The 19,981-nt window shown below is 37.8% G+C and overlaps 1 protein-coding gene across 3 annotated transcripts in view; it reads right to left on the bottom strand.

Moving 5' to 3' along the window:
- Positions 1 to 718: 718 nt before the first annotated feature.
- HACD1 (3-hydroxyacyl-CoA dehydratase 1) overlaps positions 719 to 19,981 on the bottom strand; it is a 31,163-nt gene continuing 11,900 nt past the window's right edge. For 2 of the 3 annotated variants that reach the window (XM_053935217.1, XM_053935229.1), the window contains exon 7: positions 13,436 to 19,047. In XM_053935217.1, the coding sequence (XP_053791192.1) occupies positions 18,965 to 19,047 (83 nt within the window). In that variant the 3' untranslated portion in view covers positions 13,436 to 18,964. Of the gene's footprint in view, positions 1,794 to 13,435; positions 19,048 to 19,981 lie in introns of those variants that run through there. The other variant, XR_008429329.1, reaches the window with a different exon arrangement.

The raw sequence follows: 19,981 nt of genomic DNA, 5'->3' as shown, positions 1-19,981 counted from the left end.
TTCTTTAAAAGTGTCTTATCACCCTGGCACCCCACAGAAGAACCAAGTCTCTACAACATGTTGGGGCCTGGCCCAGGCCTGTCAAACCATGTTCAACAGTGCTCAGTGTCCTCAGGAGGAAAAGGTCTTTAAATCTGACAATGTGACAACAGCCCCTGCAACTGCTCCAACCCCAGCAACAGGCACCGCCACTACTCCACCCATGAAAATTACTCTGCATACTGCAGATCTTGTTTCCATCTTCTCTGCATTTTTGTTTTCCTCAGAATGAATCAGTTCAGGAGAAGATTGCTTCCTGAAATCTGAGGACTGGTCAAAAGTCCATACTCAAAAATTAGTCTATTTCAAAAAGAAAAAACCCATCAAGGTAATATATGGACTTGACAACTCAGCTATAAGCACCTGTTCATCTCTTCATAGATGACGTTCAGTTGAGTGTATCTTGCTTCTAAAATTGTCCTGACACTACTGGGAATCTTGGCTCTGAGTAAAGGAAATGAGCAAACCCAGCAGCTCTGCCAAACTCAGTGCTATGAACACTGAATGTACTGGGGAGCAGAGAGAAGACTTATCATTCACTTCACAGTCACTGGCAAGTTCTACTGTCGCATTTAATTTTCCATGAAATTGCATTCAGACACAGGAGGGAACTATCAGAAAGACTATTCATGTCTTGGCCAGGGTCTACACAGAGAGGGGCTATCAGTAATAGCAGGTCTTATTTAAAGGGTTTATTTTTTTCATGAATGAAGACAAGGTTTTCAGATGTGTGCAAGCTGTGGTCACTACAATGAGAAGGAAGTGTTGCTGTCAGGTGAGATGTCATGCTGCTGCCACTTTCTTTGCAGCTGCTGCCCTTCAAAATAGTCCTGTAAAGGAGGTGCTAAAGCAACATAATGATATGAAGACAAAAGTAATTCACTAAACAGGGAACATTGTACAGCTATGTACATTGAGTCAGAACAAAATTCCCTGACATACAGTACTTTGACCCAAGCTTCTTCTGAGACTCCCAGTGGCAGAAAAAAGGTCAAGAACCCATCCTCGGCTAAGAAAGTTGTTTGTAGGTACTTCACAAGGCATCTAGCATATTGTTTGCCTTGACAAAACCCAGTTTTAAAAATGAAGTGACTTAACAAGCAGGACAATACATACGTGAAGCTGTTTATCCAAGGGGAGGAAGCTTATGACTCATATCCAGGTCTTTTTGCAAAGTCTGTCTATTCAGACACCACCAAAAGTTGTTGCCAACTTCACAGAATGGTGGCACCTGTTTTTCACTGAACTCTTGGGTTGATGGAAAAAATTTTTTTTCCTCATACTGAAAAACTAAACATTGTTTCCATTATAAAGAGACTCTCCAATGGAAGTTGGTGTTTCTTTGTCAATGTTAAGGGAAGACCTAACCTGATTCAGTAGACTGGAGAATGGTGCATGAGAAGAGTCCTGGTTGAAAAATGTGGCTTCACTAGAAAGCTGGTAAACAAAACCTGTTTGTTCAGGTTTTATTATAGAACAGCACAGCCACATGAAAGATTCAGCACATCTTTGCTTCTGCATTGATCTGTAAATTGAGAAAGGGTTCAGATGTCGCCAGGAGGAAGAGCACATTCATGTTTTCTTTCAAAGTGCACTCTTGCTTTTGTTGTCCCAATTCACTATTCATAGAGCCACTAGGGGCCCAGGGCCTTTTCAAGTCACTTTTCTTATTTACTGTCATTTGCCACTCATCCTGGTTCCTTCACTGTCATTCACTCTCAGGTACTTCCAGCTGCTGTTGCTGTTGTTGTCAGCTATTGGAAAAAAGAAATATTTTTTTAAAAAAAAGTGAAGCATCCCTTCTCCCAGACCTATTATCCTCCATATTTCACCCATAGAAGTTGCCTTTCACATCATTAAATTGTTCACCTCCTGCTGTTAGTTATGCCTGCAGAGCTAAAGCCTTGCCTCTTGCTAGGTCCTTGTCTCTGTTGCTGAACAAGGTGCACCTTTCAAAATAACTGTGACTCTTACCTGAGCCCATAAACCTTTGTCTCTTTCATCTCTGTTGTCTCAAGGCTTTCATTAAAAACCATCCCAAAAGATATTTATTGCTGCTAACAACACACTAGTCACTAGTATGGTTCATCCTGCAAATGCAAAACAGCACATTTTGGGATCAGCTTTTAGGGTAGCAGTGCAACTTTTCTTCAATTAATGTGTTTAGTGGGTTTAACTGTGTCTTTCAGACACATACTAACCCTCCATAATTTAAGAAACATCAGTCTCCAGAAGCACAGATCCTCTTCACAGTCACAGCTCAATGTTATCCTTTAATCTTTTTTTTTTATCCAACTTGTATTTTTACAAATAGCTGAGAAAGGTTTCATATTTTAAAGCTATCTGTAACTCTGTCAATAACTGAAATAATTACCTACACCATCTCTTGCACAGAGAACATAGCTCTTCTTCAGTGTCCAGAATATTTCTTTAACATGTTTCTTACTTTCTGACCAAGTGAGTATTTTTTCCTCAAGGGCAGGTGATTATAGACTGCATGTGAGGACAAGGGGTCATGACAGAGATTGAAATGTGCTGGTTTGGAGCAATCCTGTCAGAGGTAGCTGTCTGCAGGCAGGCTCAGAGTGGGCTAGATAGATTTGTCTCCCTCCTTAATGTACTATTTCTTCACATTGTCTTTCTTTTTACCTTTTGTCATAGTAATGACTCACTGTGCTTAAAAGCTATAATTCCAAATTCTGAAAAAGCTCCCAAGCCAAAGAATACTCCTTGATGCAAGGAGCAAGAGAATAAGAAAAAGTAAATTCAAAATCAGAGAGAAGGTTTTAGAAGTAGAAAGAAGTAGTGGATATAGTGCTTCATGGAGAGGCATGAGGTTAAAACTGCAAGAGATATGACATTTTCCAGAAATGTATCAGGCAAGGGGAAAAAGTTCAAGTGACCATTATGTTTTCTGGGAAGACAATATGAAAGAAAGATGAAAGTGAATATTTTTTAAAATATTGCTAGAAGATTGGCTTTAGATTTTCATGCAATGAGGTTTGCATAGGGAAGTTGAAGTGTTGAAGTTTGAGGCAGTGATCAGGCAGCACAAAAGGTACTGAAGGGGTGTATTACTTCTAGGAGGAAAAAAGCATAACTTGTCTTAACTCAAAATACACCATATTCTGGTATTATAATCACTGTGTCAGAACAAATTGTAGTGGGAATCAGATGCCAAAAATAAATGGGAAAAATCCAGTCAACAGTCTGTATTTGAACCTGTGAAAAGGCAGAGATTATTTGGTACTAGCAAAAGAGAACCAGATCTGATTGCAAGAGTTAAAAGGAACAGAAAACAGTTTTACAAAATAGAGAGTAACTAAACCCTTAGGCAATGAAGGACAGAGAAAAAATAAGGAATTCCTGGAATTCTACAGGCCTAAGACTGAAAATCATAGTTGGAATCAGTGTACACGTGCAGCCCGCTGAAACACTATGCAAGACGTGTGTATTTACAGCAATCAGACTTTGGCCAGAACTGTTATATTGCTAAGGGAAAACATTTTGTAAGAGCTTGCAGAGTGGGATTTAATGTACCCATTAAAAAAACAAGGACTTGTTCACAGTCTACACAGTGAAAAAGAATTTCTTAAAAGGGAATGATGTGAACAGAACATCACTGTTAAAGTTTGTGTCAGCTCGATGCTGCCTTTTGAACTAATTTGAGATCTCAAAAACAAAACCTTATACTGTTGAGCACAGACACCGAATGGCTGCCATGGTGAGTATTCTAGAGCTCCACACAAAAGGGCAATAATGTCTTGAACATTCACTTCTAGGGAATAGATTACTGCATCTGTTCTAAGGTGGAAAACAGGTCAAATATCCAGGCTCATTAAAAAGTAAAAGAGTCCATAAAGACAGAAAGCAAATGCACAGATAAAAAGAATGATGGACACAATAAAGGTCTAGAAAGGGCAGACAAAAGGTTTAGTTCTGAGGAAGCAAACAAAGGCGAAAAACAAAATAACAAAACATACCATTACCATTTAAAGCTTACAAAATAGGGCATGTGTTTTATGCACAGTGTTCAGTACAGCATGAAATTAACTTATTTATGCTAACTCCTGGATCATGGAGTCTCAAGCTGAAGGGCCAAGAAGTTGGTCAATAGGACAGGCCAGAGAATCAGGACTGAGCAGAGCAGCACAGGGAACACTGGCAGAACATCACAAGGCCCACGAGATTCTCTGAATACCAAGACAAAATCAAAGGCTGGGGAGGTCTAAGTCATGAGACACAATAGAGACAGGCACATGCTGATTTTAAGCAGTTGTTTGGGTTGGTTATAACCAGTCTGACAAGTGAGGGGACAGTTTTTCTTCCTTTCTTACAGATGTTTCAGCCTGGATTCACTTCCACACTGAATTTGTGTTTTGTGGCTTGCAGAATTTCCACTGTTGAGCTTTCCCTTATACTGTGATAAATTGCTCAAAGGAGCTGCCTTTCCATACCTTTTTCTCTCATTAAGGTGTTTAAGTAGACTCATTAAGTATAACATTTGGACAATACTCAGGCAGCAGAGATTACCTCTTTTCTGTTGGCTAAATAGAAGTGCAGACAGAGTGCAATTTTCTTTACACTTGTGTTTCAGAGGGATGCTAAGAGGATTTTATAGCAGGGAATGGGGGATTACAGGAAGTGATGCTGCAGGTGAAGCAAGTCAGCTCTTTGCTCCAGTTTCTGAAGAGTATGTACATTTTATTCCCTTAAATTCTCCTGATCCTTCTTTGACCTCTAGAAGTGAATAGTATTTACAATGTTACAAGTGATTGGAAATGACATGTGCAGAACAATCAGTTTAAGCCTGGATTCATATAGATTTTTATCTACTCAGCATTACATCACACACCCAGCAGCTTCCTAATGCCTTTCTCTCTCAGCAACCTGAGATTCTGCTCTTAAATTTCTGAAGTCCTTGCTTTCCTCTTGCATCCCTAGGTTGCAGCTAGAGAAAGAGCAGGGCGCAGTGGCTTGTCCAGAGCCTGTTGGTGCTGGCAGGGCAGCCAGTGTGTGTGTACCCCAGTTTAGCCAGGGGCAAGTCCATGAGCAGCTGATGGTGCTGCCTTTCTTTTATGGTAACATTCACTAGGTTTTTTCTTCTGTATTCAAGCACAAATTTTCTAAAAAAAAAATAGGAATACAGTGTCTTTGAAACATTATTGTCTCTTTTTCATGTGGCTGAAATTCACAACTGGATTTAAAAGCCGTTGGAGAGAGGACATGAGCAAGCATAAACGGAAAGTACATGTCACTCATTAGGAAGCCTCTAAGAGGTGCAGAATTTTCTCATAGATAAGATCCTGAAAAACATAGGATGGATTTTTTCCTTTAGAGATAGTCTGCAATGTTTTCCTTAATTTGCTCCAAGTGGGCCTTACAAGTCCTGGAAAGTGATCTGTTTTGGAGAGTTTCTCAAATGAAAGCTGATATGCAGCACGGATACAACCAGTCTCCTCCTGATGGGGCAGCCTATGAGCAATGTGGAGTCCTTTATCAGTGTGCCTCTAGGAATACTGTTTGCAGAGCCAGGTACAGGATGGTGTTTATAATGGGGTTCATCTCAATTAAAATCTGATGTCTACAAAAGGTTAAATGAACCACCCATTTCTCTCCTCTGATTCTAAAGGGAAGGTTGTGTACCTGCCCTGGCTACAAACATCTGCAGCATAGAAACTTACTTGAGAGGAATCTCATCTTAATGTCCAGCCAGTAGCTTCCCCTTTTTTTCTTCCAAGTAGCAATATTCTCAAACAGAAAAATACAGGTAGTCATAAAGCAACATGACAAAACATTTTTAAAGCCCAATCTTGCTATAAAATGCATGGGTGGAAATAAATCTGTCCCCTTGGTGACAAAGTCATCAACATCAACTTGACAGGATGCTATCATTCAGCTTGCAGGTGCTAAAGTTCCAGCGCAGTAAGTGGACTGCACTTCATTAAAACCCATTTCTCAGTACAACCCTGCCAACACAACGATCTCTCTCTGCAATTTAGAAAATGTAAAATGATCCCCTGCAGAGAAGAGTACAGTAGCAATGAAGGGAACAGAGTTAAGTCTAAACCTAAGCCAGCAAATAATTTTCTTTTTACAGCTTTCCAGAAAGGGCTTGGCAAGGGACATGAATAGACAACGGAGCACAGTAAATTGAAGGCTTTATCATGATCCCACTTCTCTGTCATGTTAAAATGCATTTCACCAAACTGCATTAAAAAAAAAAAGGATATACATTTATCTATTAATATGACTATGAATGAATACATGTATTAACTTCAAAAGTAAGTACTTCGTAACTAGCTCCAAGGTTGCAGCAGTCACTGACTGCTTCTGCCTTTTTGCCTTGTAGAAGGAGCGTGACCAGCTCTGACACCATTTACCCAGGGAAACTCTGCAGTTCAGTTTCATGATGTGTTTTTCTGCTAGATTCTTATTATCACACATTCTGATCTGCCTCAGGCAGCTAGTAAGCCCCTTGTCAAGTCACAGTTACATATCGACTGTGAATCATATCTTCTTTTAGCCCAAATTACCTCTACATTTCATGAGTCTGAAATAGATACTGTACAATTAAAGCATCTTAAAAGCATTAATTGACACTTACAGCAATAACTCATTTTGTTGTTTTGTGTCAGAAAAGCTATTTGTCTGCAGATACTGTATTATTATAATTGTTTTTAGCATCCCCTTTAGTTTTATGTCCAATAAACAGCATCAATCCTTTGTGAAGACAATATGATGTTCTCAGTATCAGAAGGGACTCACATATAACAGAGAGGAAAAATTGTATTTGCTATAGCCTTAAACCAAGTAAGGCCAAGTACAATGAAATGAGGGAGTCACTGATTTCTTTCAGCTTTCCAAAGAATGATCTAGAGAGATACACTTCAGAAAACCTAAACTGATAGAGAAAAGAGAAATACACATGATGGGGGTTATAGACACAAAGGGCCACATATCATTTGCTGTAAACCAGCAACTGCACTTTCTTGGCACTACATGAATTGCCACCAAATGACCATCTCGTCCACTTTAGGTTTCAGAAAAAAAATCTGGGAAACATGGAAACCTTCTTTGTTTGCCTCAGACATCCAAGATCAGCATTTATACTTTGGAACTAGCTTGTTTTTACTGTACACTGTTGTTAAGTCCCATGTTCCTTCTTTGTAAACCTTTCTTGTTGTCACTTCATCCTTCATTTTCTTAGGCAGTTTCTTGTCTGTCACAGCGTTAAGCCTCTTTCTAAGCTTCTGAGAACAAAATATGGTTCTTTCAGTCAATCATCCTTACCAGAGGGCATAGTGGTAAAAATGAGATGGGTGAACTGTTAGAACAGGGATTATTTTAACTCTATCTACACTCCAGACTGAAAGCATGAAGTACTGAAAGAGCCCAGATTCACGGCAGTGGTTGGTTCCTTTCAAAGGTCCACCCCTGCATCAGAAGGTGTTGGAAGCTACCAGAGTCTGAAGCCAAATCCTTGGCAGAGGTGAAACTCAAATAGCTGGATTCTAATGAAACTCTACTTCAGGGATACCAAAAGGCTTCAGGGGAGTGGCTGTGGGGGTGTTTCAGATGGACCCTAGAGAATTTTCTCAGTACAGAGCTAAGGTGAATCAGGGTTAATCTCGTGATGCACAGAACAAGCCAAACACTCCTTTGGGGATTTGCAGTAAAAACACAGAAAGAAGAGTTAGGTGGTTCTCTGTTCAAGTTCCTGCCACTGTTTTCCAAATATCAAGTCAAAAGCACTAGGAAAGAGAACAGATGCATGAAAAGATAAAAGAAGTTTCCATCACATTGCTTTTTATAGGAAGGAAACAAATTAATTCAGAACAAAAGATTAGTTGGTCAGTAACAGAATGAGGTAAAATTAGGACAATGAAATCTCATTAAATGAGACTGTATTCTTTCAAGTTGGGGATTAATTAATCCTTTACCCCCTCGTCCTCCAGCAGCATTACCTTGTTTTGTTTGATGGGCAGAAGACTCAGGAAGTCTTTTGTCTAGATTTTATGACCACTGTTACAAGCATCTCTTGCTCCCTGTGGCCACTCTGCTTCCCCAGCTGTCTCGGTGTGGGAGCTTCCATTGGCTGCTCACAGCTGGGGAGGTAATGTGGCTTTTCATGCACCTTCTTTCACCCTCCTCCCTATACCCCCATCCCCAGTCTCAGGACTTGGAGGTTGCGCTAGCCAAGAATTTCCTAGGAAAATAATGCAATTTTCTGCCAAAAATGCATTTTCATATTATTATTCAGAGAAATGCTTATTCTAAAACTGGTTCAGAAGAAAATCCCTCATTGTTTCCAGCTTTATTTTAAAAACTTGTTAAATAAATTAAAATTCTTCTAAATTAAAAATAGAAAAACATCACCATTTGACATGTACTACCTATTCAAATTTTGAACTATTCTTAGAAAAGCTCTTTTAAAAGCCAAGTCTTGAAAATTGTGTAAGTCAGCACGATTCCACTGAGGCATGGCAGCAAAGGATCTGGCCTCAGGATCTGTATCTCCAAACCTACTGTGAACTGCAAACCTATCCAGCTGTGACATTTCAAATTGCAATTTCTTAAGGACTTTTGTAAATTATCACATCCTGCCTGCGTACTTTCTCAAGAGGTATTATTTGCAGATGAAACCTCTTGGTAAGTGTACCTAAAGAATAACAGCTATTTAGAGCTCAGGGTAGTTCCATGGTAATTATTTCTCAGTTTCTCACAGAAGAGGAGCTGTACAGGATGACACTGGTTAGTGGTCAGGGCAGCGGCCATCATCATGAGACAAGTAATTCTCTACCTATGGTTTCTCAGAGAGACATAGTGAAATAATAGCTTGTCTGCAGCTGACTTTAAACATGTCTCATTATCTCTTCCAATATGCACCTGTTAGTCTCAGGGATTCTAGTAAATAACAAAGTAATTTAACCCCTTCCTCCAATTTAAGATTTATTGTATATCTCACAGCTTTGAAACTAAGCATGCCTTTATCAAAAAACTTCCATGTTTACAATCACCAAATACAGTGTAATAATCTTCTTAACCAGAGGAAATACTAGGTAATTCTGCTTGGGCTGTGAATATTTTTAGATAATCAGTCTCAGGAAAATAAGAAATACACAATGAAGAAAGATCATCACTGGAGGGACACTATGGGCCTGTAATGGGAGTATAACTGAATCACAGAAAGGTTAAAGCCTTTGAAAGGTAGAAATTTTAGCACTAGCACTAGATACCTTGAAGGTTTAGGCATCACCTCTGGAGTACACACCATCATCTTAAAGCAAAAAGATTGCATTGGGAAAAAGGGCTTGTGACTGAAATTCTCAACAAGCACAAGAAACATATCCCTGAGCAGACTCGTCTCAAACAGTTTCAGTCAGGAAACTTTTAGACCATTGTTGGTGACCAACAGTTTTGTTGTTCCTCAAAATTGTTGGTCTGATATTCCTTCCACAATTGTCACAAAAGACTGCAGTAAGGAAGGAGAGGTCCCAGATTTTCAATATGCTGGCTTACCTACATACCTCCTATTTCTCTTTCATACATATTTTATTTTGTGTAATGAGATTTCATAGTGCAGAAAGAATTAGAAGCTAGAGATTATGCTGGAGAAGATGACATCAGAAAGATGGGAGACTGGACTGAATGAGCTGCCAGAACTATTTATGGAGGGCACCCAAAACCCTAAATAGATTTGCTTCTGCTCCTTGAAACATTTCTGCTCTCAAGATGGAATCAGATCAGTCCAAGGTTATTTCTTCCAAGAAGGTCTTGACATCTCAGAATTAAACTACATTAAAAAAACTGGCAGAAGGTGTTAATTCTTTTAACATGTAGAACCATGCAAATTGCAGGTACATAGTGTGCCCAGAAATTAAAACCAAGAGCAGATATATAAATGGTACCTCTCATCAGTGAAGCACGTCTCATGTGTCTTCTCGATACCAAAGGCTAAACAGCAAGTTTGTTCCAGTCACAAGCACAGCAGCCTTCCAGGAGTTAGTGACTCAGAAACACATTCTCCTTTTCAGTTCCCTAAACATACATCCTACATACTACACATAGCACATGGCTAAAGCGACTCCGTCTTCACCCAGTACACAGTGTTAGTTCCATTGTTCTCTGCTGGCTTTCTGCCCTCTGCATAGTCTAACCCTGAATGCTTTACAGACCAGAGGAAAGTGATTGAGTTACCTCCAATTTAGTGCTGTCTAACAGCTCAAGGATTGTAGCAAGTGTTCAAATGAGCCAGGGGAGTGAAAAGAGAACAACAACCTGACATTATTTATAGGAGACGTCATGATTGTTCCCTCTCTGTCAGCATCCTGCACAGATCAGAAGGAAGCAGAACAAAAGAGAACCATGTTTAAACATTGAATGCCTTCAGAAAGATATTCTGAAGTATAGTGCTCACTTCAGACAGAAGCTGAAGTCATTGTATCTCTCCACAAAAAAGCAGCTGAGTTGAAACTAATGACCAAGGAAGTTTACTACAGACTTGCCATAAGCTCAAGGAACTCTCCTATCTGAGACCACCACAGTCCACTGACTTAATATTCAGTAGGCAAGGGTGTAATTAGTTTTTAAGTAACTATACAGGTGGAAACAAAAAAAAAAAAAAAAAAACAAGTAAACAAACCACACAGACCTATTCACACATAATAGACATTTTTAGGAGGCAAGAACATTCACAGAAGATAATAGTATAGAATATTTTATCTTCATCCTGCAATTTTTGGGAGGATAAAGTTATTCCTAAAGACTGAAGCTATTGCACCAATTTAAGAATATCACAATGAAGTGTTCTTCCAGTTGCAGACTACTGTTGACCTGTAAAATAGCAGGACCCTCACAACTGAGAAATCATCAAGACCATAGACTTATTTTTACGCAGCAAATAAATTGTGGGGAAATAATAATCTAAAAAGTAGCTTATATTTGGTTTTATGGCAAAATAAAAATATGATGGCAACACTGCCTAATATGGCTCTTTAGACAATCTTTACATTTAAAAGGGTTGCAAAATGGAAATACTATGCCCTCTTTTTTCTTTATTCTGACTCAAGTTGCACATAACAGTGACACATTTCTACCACCAGTAGCTACTTATGTCTATTGATTTTAAAAAATCAAAAAACTTCTGTAGCAAGTATGAACACAGTGACGTTTATGATAGACAGCAGTGGACACTGCCTATGGATCAAATGGAGCTGAACATGCAGCTGTGGTATTTCAGCTACTCTTTCCATTTAAGCTACTCTTTCCATTTCCATTTAGTTTGTGCCTCTGCTTTCTTTCCGGCAACCCTGAGCTATGATTATCTTTTTAAAGATCCAATACCAGCATATTTAGTATATGGACATTGTTCTCTACATTTCCATCACCTTTTCAAGCATTCTATTATTATAGTAAGAACAGAGAACAAAATAAATAAATAAACAAATAAATACTAAATCTTCAAATTATTTAAAGAAACATTTCTCAAGCATATGAAAATGTTCAAAAATGTTTATATCTCATGAAGTCTAAAGACATTTTCTAGTTAAGAACATTTAGAGGAATTGTTTTCAGGTTTGTTTTTTTCTAGAGACAAAACTCTTTTGTTAAGGGTTGGCTGGATATAATGTAGAGATTGAAAAGTTAAATTAATTGAGCCCTGGTCAGAGATGATCACTGTAAAAAGACTCTTTCTGGCAAGAATTCAATTTTTTTTTTATTCTCAATAATATCACCTCACTTTAAATGAAAACAGAAGTTAAATACTTGCTTTCTGTTGGCAACAAGTGTCGGCTGCAAGAACCCCAATACTGTCTCTGTTTTGTCACTGAATGAGTCTCAATCTTAATATTCTTCCCAGACTTAATTTAGAGAATAAAATGTAATTCACTTGTAATGTAATGGCTTTGGTAACAAAATTTGTTTTCTTTCTTCATGAGTTGAAGGTCTATATTATACTATTCAGCTTCATAAATGATAAATTAAAAGGCATGCAAATGTTACTACACACCCAGGATTTGGGATTCTCTTCCGAGCACAGGAGGGTGCTTGGTGTGTGGAGCAGGACACCCATTTGAGTCTTTTCTTGCTTGTCATTTGCAATTTGTTCTATCAAATCTGGAACAGCCAGTTAAGGGCAGGCAAAGTGACATCTTATAAATGTGGTATGAGCACAAACCACTAAGAGATTATATATGAAAATCAAAGTTGTTCAGTGACGGCATCATTTCAAGTTAGGAATGTCCAAGCAGCTGTGAGGGATGATCTACCCTGCCTATTTTTAATAGGATATCTCACTGGGCCTACATTAATTTCAGAAATTAAAGACATTTATGTAGATATGTGAGGGAGTTTCTACAACTCTGCTGAATTCAAATCAGTATAATGCAATAGTGGTGTACTACTGGAGATTTCCAGGTGCTCTGGAGTGTTCTGCAGGGAGCAGTGCTGGGCACCCTGCAAAGCTGGGAGGAAGTGTGCCATCATGCAACAGCTAATGCACCACAACACAGGCTCTCTCCCAGACAGTACTAACAGGAAGGCTACAGCTCACTCTCTCCCTGGTAAATCCAGAACTACACAGAACAGAATACACGAGTGCCTACGTCCCATCACACTCCTGTTGAGATCAGTGGATATTCTTCCACCAGCTTCCATAGAAATCTGAATGGTTTAACCTTGGTAGAGGGCCAGGACACGTAAATCCTGTCCTGTAAATTTAGATCAGAAGACCATTTCTGTGACTTCCAGATTAGGAGATCTACATCTCCATCATAATACATCTGACTAACAGGATTTAAGCTTTATATGCAGTTAAGCTCCTTGGGGTTAAAGCCACTTGATTCCTAATTCAAAAGAAGTAGGTGTGAATGCTCACAAACTGCTTTCTCATACTGTCATGGCAACGAAATCCTCCTAGCTGCAATGTCATTGTTAGTCACATAGCAAATGACAGACAGAGGATGTTCTCTGTCTCCACCCCTCTCAAAGGTTAATACCACAAAAAAGTCCTGTTCCAAAACACTGAAACATCTACTACTGGAACATCTATTTCAGGATCACTGTAATGCATTTTTTTCATACATATTGGCATTCTCTTGAATGCCCTGTGTTTTCTGCTCTTTTTTGATAAACCAGTATTATTACTACTCAAACCTACTTGGTTTTTATGGAATATATTTTAAGAAAGATGAAAAGGCTGTCTGGGTAAGAGTAAATAGGAGTCCTTAAGATTAATTTGTTACGGGGACCTCAAGATTAATTTGTGAAATAATTCTAAATAAAAAAGCATATTATTTGTAAACAGATACTCGTCTGGTCTAATATGCTGAATGCTTATATGAACTGACTTCTACATGCTAAAAAAAAATTTAAAAAATCAACTAGAACAAAGTTTAAAATACATCTTTTAATTGATGATTAATTTCTACAGTGCTACAGTATTAACAGTCACTAAAACAAATATCTGAATCTATAGATCAAAAAAATATTATAATTTTTGCAAATAAATAAGTTATTAGAAGTATCATATTGTGTTGCTTTCCTGTCCATGTAAACTTCTAACGATAATGCATTTTAGAAGAAATAACAATAATAAGCAGTTGCAGTGCATTTACATTATTAAGAAACTTCAAATACAATTCTATACATATACATTCTATACACTTTGATAATTTTTTCTGCACTTACACTTTTACAAAGCCATAAACTGAAAGGACATTCAAATACATTCAAGACCGAACACAGAGGCAGAAGAGTATGAATGAAAGGACATGTTTCAGGTGGTACAACATGACACAGAAATTACTGTACATCACCCAGCCACTACCAGCTGCAGGCGTGAAATTGACAGCAACTTCCTAGAGAGGGCTGGAGTCACCCAACATTCAGTTCTCCACAGTTCTCTCAGGACAGCTCTCCGTTCACTTGTCAGATTTGCTTTTCTGACCTAAGAGTTCTCTCCATCTGGGAAGTCATAGGGATGAATCAGCTGGGGACATCTGCAGAACCAGCAGTCCTGAAGGTGCTCGAGACCCCAGAACAGCACCGGTGGCACAGCGGTGCCTGACACCGACCCGAGAGTGCCACCCACTGTGGAGCTGTGCCCTCCTGGAAGCAAGCTCATGGAGCTGCCCTTGGCAAACTGAAAGCTGCCACTTTAGCAGCCTGGCAAAGCATTGCAGGCAGTAACAGTACTGCAACTCACTTGAGAAAAAGAACACAGAGCTCTGCAGAAAAATGGGAAGTTTGTTTTTTAAACAGCCATTGAAACAAACACAGAATGTATCCCACAGAATGGGATACAGTTAATCATCTATAAAAACTGCAGGTTCAGCATGAATTTAAATTGTAAACTGGTAATAAATAATACAGTAAGTCACAGCACATTTTAAAATATACATTATTAAATAAACTTTGATTTTCAGAAAAGCTTTCACCTTTTTTGTTCAAAAAAAACCACTTAAAACATCCTTTATGAAATGCAGCCAGTTTGCCTGCCTGAAAATTTTGATTTATGAAGCCCTACTGCCTAGTGCAGAACATTTATTTGTATTAACTTTCCTTTCTTTTTTCTTTCTAAGGCAGATTAAGCAAGAGCTCGATTCAAAAACTGTTAATATCATTTAAACTAATTTAAAATTATGAATTATTATAACAATTGTGAATTGGTTTCACTCTGGTTTATTCAGTAACCATATACATATCCAAACATCCACTGAAGTCAGCTACTGTGAAGACTGAGAGTACCACAATCAAAGCAGTATCTAGACCTAGATTTAAAATGTACATATTTCAGTCTGGTCACAGAAAAGGTCTCCATGCATCTCCCTGTTAACTAGACTTGCAATCTATCCATGAACATGAACCTGGCTAAATGTTATGTTCAATGGGAATGAGAAACAGCACCCTGCACCATTTCTCCAAGGCAGTTTATGTTGAACTGCACTGTTGAGATTGGTGTGCCATACCCATCCTGGCAGACCTGTATATCTCAAGACATGTAGGCTAATAATAGATAGCAAACCATAGCTGAGTGGAGTGAGAAAGCCCTCTCTATAAAACACCCTTTGTGCACAGAGATCCTCCTGGCTGATCCCCTGGGCTCCCTCAGCAGGTGGCAATGACAGCACACTGAGATTCCTCTCATCTCACATCCTGCAGGGTGGGAGAAATTACATCTGTCAACTACTGCTCACCATGGCCTCAGTGACCCCTCGCCAGATAATGCAGAAGATGCAATACCTCAGCACCATCTTCCTTGCTGCTGCCCATGCCCTGAAACTGGGATCTGACCTGCAAACATTCTGGGCTGAGCTGTGAAACAACCCAATCTGTCCCAAAACAGCTTTTCACAGTATGTGAGTGCTGGGGAGAACCTCAAGAAATCCAACTGCTTTTAGGTAGAGTTTATACAAAAGATGGTTTCTGTTTCTACCAATAGCAGGAAAAGTCACCTGATTAAAAGGAATCTCCCTATTTCTACATATTGCTAGTCAAAAAGTTTCATAAAGCCATGCTCTATATGAATTCATTTCAGAAGGCATATATAGAACAAGTAAGAAAATATCTTTATAAGGACAATTTGTAAAAGACTACATGAAAACATTAGAGATGCTGATGTTTGAATACATTCCTAATCTTACATAAGCAAGAGAATTTAAATGCTTTAGAAAACTAGGAATATTGCAGAGAGGAAGACAAAAAAGACAGATGTAAAAAAGAAGTTGGAAAGAGAGCACCATATGAAAATCATACTTAAGTTTTAATGTCCATTTAACAGGTTAATTAAATGTTTCAAGATGGTATGTTGAAATTTAAATATAGCTACCTAGGATAAAATCCTACCTCATCTGAAGTCAATAGCAAGAAGATTTTACCTGCAATTCTCACTACATTGCAGAAGATATGCTAACAGAATAGCAACCAGACAAGAGGAAAAAGCCTCAAGTTGTGTCAGGGGAGGTTCAGGTTGGACATCAGGAAGAATTTCTCCATGGAAAGGCTGGTCAGGCATTGGAACTGGCTCCCCAGGGAGGTGGTGGAGTCACCATCCCTGGAAGCATTCAAGAAGCAGCTGGACATGGCACTTAGTGCTATAGTCTAGTTGATGTGGTGGTGTTCAGTCAAAGGTTGGACTTGGTGACCTTAGAGGTCTTTTCCAACCTTACTGATTCTGTGAAAAGAAGGCTTCAGTGAAAGGTTTCAGTAAAAAAACAGGAGGAAGAAAAGAACATGTTGCTTACTTTTTTTAGGTAAATGCCATGTAAACTAATCTACATGGCAATCTCTCTGGTCAATTAAGCATTGAATGTGATACTGTAAGTAATTTTTAGTTTTACTTTAATTAAGTCATTCCTTAGCAACACTATTTTGTAGCTGTAAATCTAGTTTGAAATTGTATCATTACCTTGTACATTGTTACTTTATGGAAGTGCAACCCAAGATTGTAGCAAACAGTGTGGGTTTTTTTTTTTCATTTCACATGTACAAAAGGATATAAAAATAGGTCCTTGATTAACATATGATAATATCCTTAGGCCACAATGCAAACAAATATAATACACTTTTATAGTGCAAGTATTCCTTTTAGAAAGAATACTATCTACAGGATACATTCATCTGATAAGGATTTCAAAATCACACCATTAAGTATCCAATGCATTTTCAATTAATTGATAGCTGTGGTCTTCAGTGAGCTGCCCTGACAGTAAAAAGAGACACAGAATTTAATCTAATCTTAGTTTTTCATATTTCATCACACTATTCCATTTGCTAATGGAGATATATTTCCCAAAACTGCCACTATAGTTCCTCATAGTTTATAAAACAGTACTGAAAGAATGTTGGACACATGCAACTGATAGTCTGAACACATGTAACACAACCATTTTGTGATTCAGTGTTGTAAATGTAATTTATATTTTAAACTTTTAATAACTTTAGCTGCATATAAAACAGAAGTAATAAGTTAAATTAGAGCACCTTGTGTGAAATTTAAGGAATATAAATATTACACCTTTTAAAATTTAAAGAAATACAACTGTTCTGTCTCAAGTCCACTATCCACCTGTCACATAAAAGGAAACTCATTTACGTGTAATGAAGACATACATAAATATCACAATCCAAGTCACAGCATGGAATTTAAAAGTTAGGGATATAGCAAATCCTTGCTTTTTTATTAAATTACTTGATACACCTTATTCTGGCATATCTACAAATTTCAAAAAAGCTGTATCATTGAAGCTAAAAATGGAAACTGCCTATTCAAATATGTAGTTCAGTCTCTTGCCAACTTTAACTGAAACCCTTCCAAGACACTGCATGCATTGATAAGCACTACTGTGTCATTCTGTAATTGATCTCATCAGTAGGATCTTTCTTCTGATATTCATCGGTTCTTTACCTTGTTCCAAATTCATCATAGCTACCTGCATACTTAGAAAAGCTCTTCCATGTATTTATCATAGAACAAAGAATTACACATATTAGCAACTCAATCTTTCCGACTTCTTTCTCACTTCAACGAGTTTTGTTATTGTTCTCTGAGCTTTCAGAAGATTATCCAATACTTCATCCCTGAGGCAGCCAAAATATAAGACTGTACTCCAGAAACTACCTCAGCAACCACAAGTATTCTGATTTACAGCTGCCTGATGCAGCTCTCCCACATATGTATACACTTCTTTTGACATCAGTGAAGCCAGAAACAAGACAGGTTTGCTGCCTACATTTTCAAGGCTTCGTACCACATTACTACATTTCGATCTTCTCTCTCTCACTAAGTATCCAAGTTTCCTCAAATGCATCACCTTTTCTCTGCATCTGCTAGACTCTTAGATCAAAATCTTCTAATTTGTTGGACCTCTCCCACTCAAGTATCATATAGTGTAATATCATCTGTAACTTCTATCAATATACTGTAGATCCTACCTGTAGATTATTGAAGACATGAAATAGAATTAGGTCAACACAGTATAGACAATTAATGGGGAGGGAGCAATTAAAATTGCCCAATGGGATGAATAAAAGCACAATTTATATTTTTAGGTGCTATTTAAAATATATTTTATCCCACCGAGCTATTGAAAAGAAGTCAAATATCTCACCATAGCTACAGATTTTCAATGCAATACTGATTTTTCTGTATATATAATTTAAATGTAGAATAGGAAACATGCTGACAATCAGCTTTACTCTGCAAAGGAGTCCCATTCCAGTCACTGATTAGAGAAAGGTAGGCACATCCTATCTTCTCCTCAGCACAAATTTTAACCAGTTAATATTATATCTATTACCCTAAGTTTCTTTAAAGTTACAAATGAAAATACAGGGAGGTCTAAATTTGCACTGACAATCAAGAATTCCACTCTTTTCAAAAGTCCTTCTGGAATTCTGTATGTGATACTGTAATTCAAAAAATGTTAAACAATGTGCTACAGTACTTATAAGTGGAAAGGTATTACTTAATATAAAGCTTAAATACCATTCAATTCACCTAGTCTATGAAAAACATCATTGCCTAATTTACACTCCGATTTCCAGAAGACTCACTATCAGTACAACTTATCAACTCTTCTTCTGTCCTTAGTAATGACTACAGATCATAACAGAACTTTCAGAACAGAAGGCACAGTAGCCAACTATTCTAATTCTTAAAGCTACTCATCAACCTATTGAAAATAATAAAATATTTCTTTGAAAAAATTAACAATTAAAAACTGAAGTGAATCTGAGGATGAAAAGGTAGGTCTCAAAATATATTAATTGCAAAAATAATACAGTCCACAGGCACAGGCACAGTTGTTTATTCTTGTTCCATGTTTTAAAACTTGGACTCAGAAAAATCAGAGGAAGTTTTGGGTTTTTACCCTCTCTTCTTTTCCTTTCCACTGAAAGCACCATGGTTGCACAGCTTGATTCAATCGTCCTTTTCCACAATCACTTCTCCATGAAGCACCCTTCTTCTCTGCCGCAGCATGTGGAAGTAGAGCTGTGGAAATACTTAATCAAAGCATAAAAGAAAGCAAATTAGATGGAAAAATTCAACATATCACATAATGGAAAACCACTATTTTACATAATGATGAACTAAGTAAAAATTATGGCACACACTGGTTGAGTTGAATAAAGTGAATAATAACAATTCATGAACATTGCAGTGATTTAAAAAACAATAATTACTCAAAGCTCATTTATCCCTGAATAAATACCCTGTGTTCAAGGAACTTCACTCCAACAGTTTCCTTGTAGGAACAGGATTTAACCACAATCTGGTAGGGCTTGAAGACTTCAAATTTGTCCTAAGCATTTTTGAAGACTTGGAGGAGGATACAAATTTACCCTACTTGTTCAAGTCTGAAGAAAGGAGATCCATCTTTGCTGTCCTTCTGTCATCCCTTATATTACTGTACGACTGGTAGAGTCGTTCTTTATATTTAATGGCTAGAAAACTGGATTTTTTTCCTGAAGTGTTGTTACATAAACAGATGTTAAACTGTTAGTAAATTATCACGCCTTAGAATATTTTTTGTTGACATAAATCTCTCTTGTTGGCCTTCATGATTTTTGGGACAAAAAATTTAAGTGTGTGTGCATATTGTAAAAGTCCATATTGAATGTTGCCTTCTCAAATGAATACTTTTCATGAATGCAGATCACAGACCCTTTAACTTCAGCTTTCCTGCTTTTCAATTTCTCTCTCTAATATGCTGCCTCAATGTACAGATTATTTTAAAAATATTATATATTCTATTATTAATATTATCTAAAATATTACATTTGCCTAGTTTGGTCTAGCTCTATTCATGGTGGAATATCTGGTATATCAGATTGCTTTCTCCTTGTCTTCACTGATTAGGTAGCAGTGGAAATAACACTGGAAGTGAAAGAAAGGTACTCTCTCTACTGTTACCTCCATGGCTTCTGGCATGCATAA

The sequence above is a fragment of the Vidua chalybeata genome, chromosome 1 (genome assembly GCF_026979565.1).
Source record: "Vidua chalybeata isolate OUT-0048 chromosome 1, bVidCha1 merged haplotype, whole genome shotgun sequence".
NCBI lineage: Eukaryota > Metazoa > Chordata > Aves > Passeriformes > Viduidae > Vidua > Vidua chalybeata.
The sequence above is the reverse complement of the archived record's forward strand: the minus strand, read 5'-3'. Positions and strand labels throughout refer to the sequence as shown.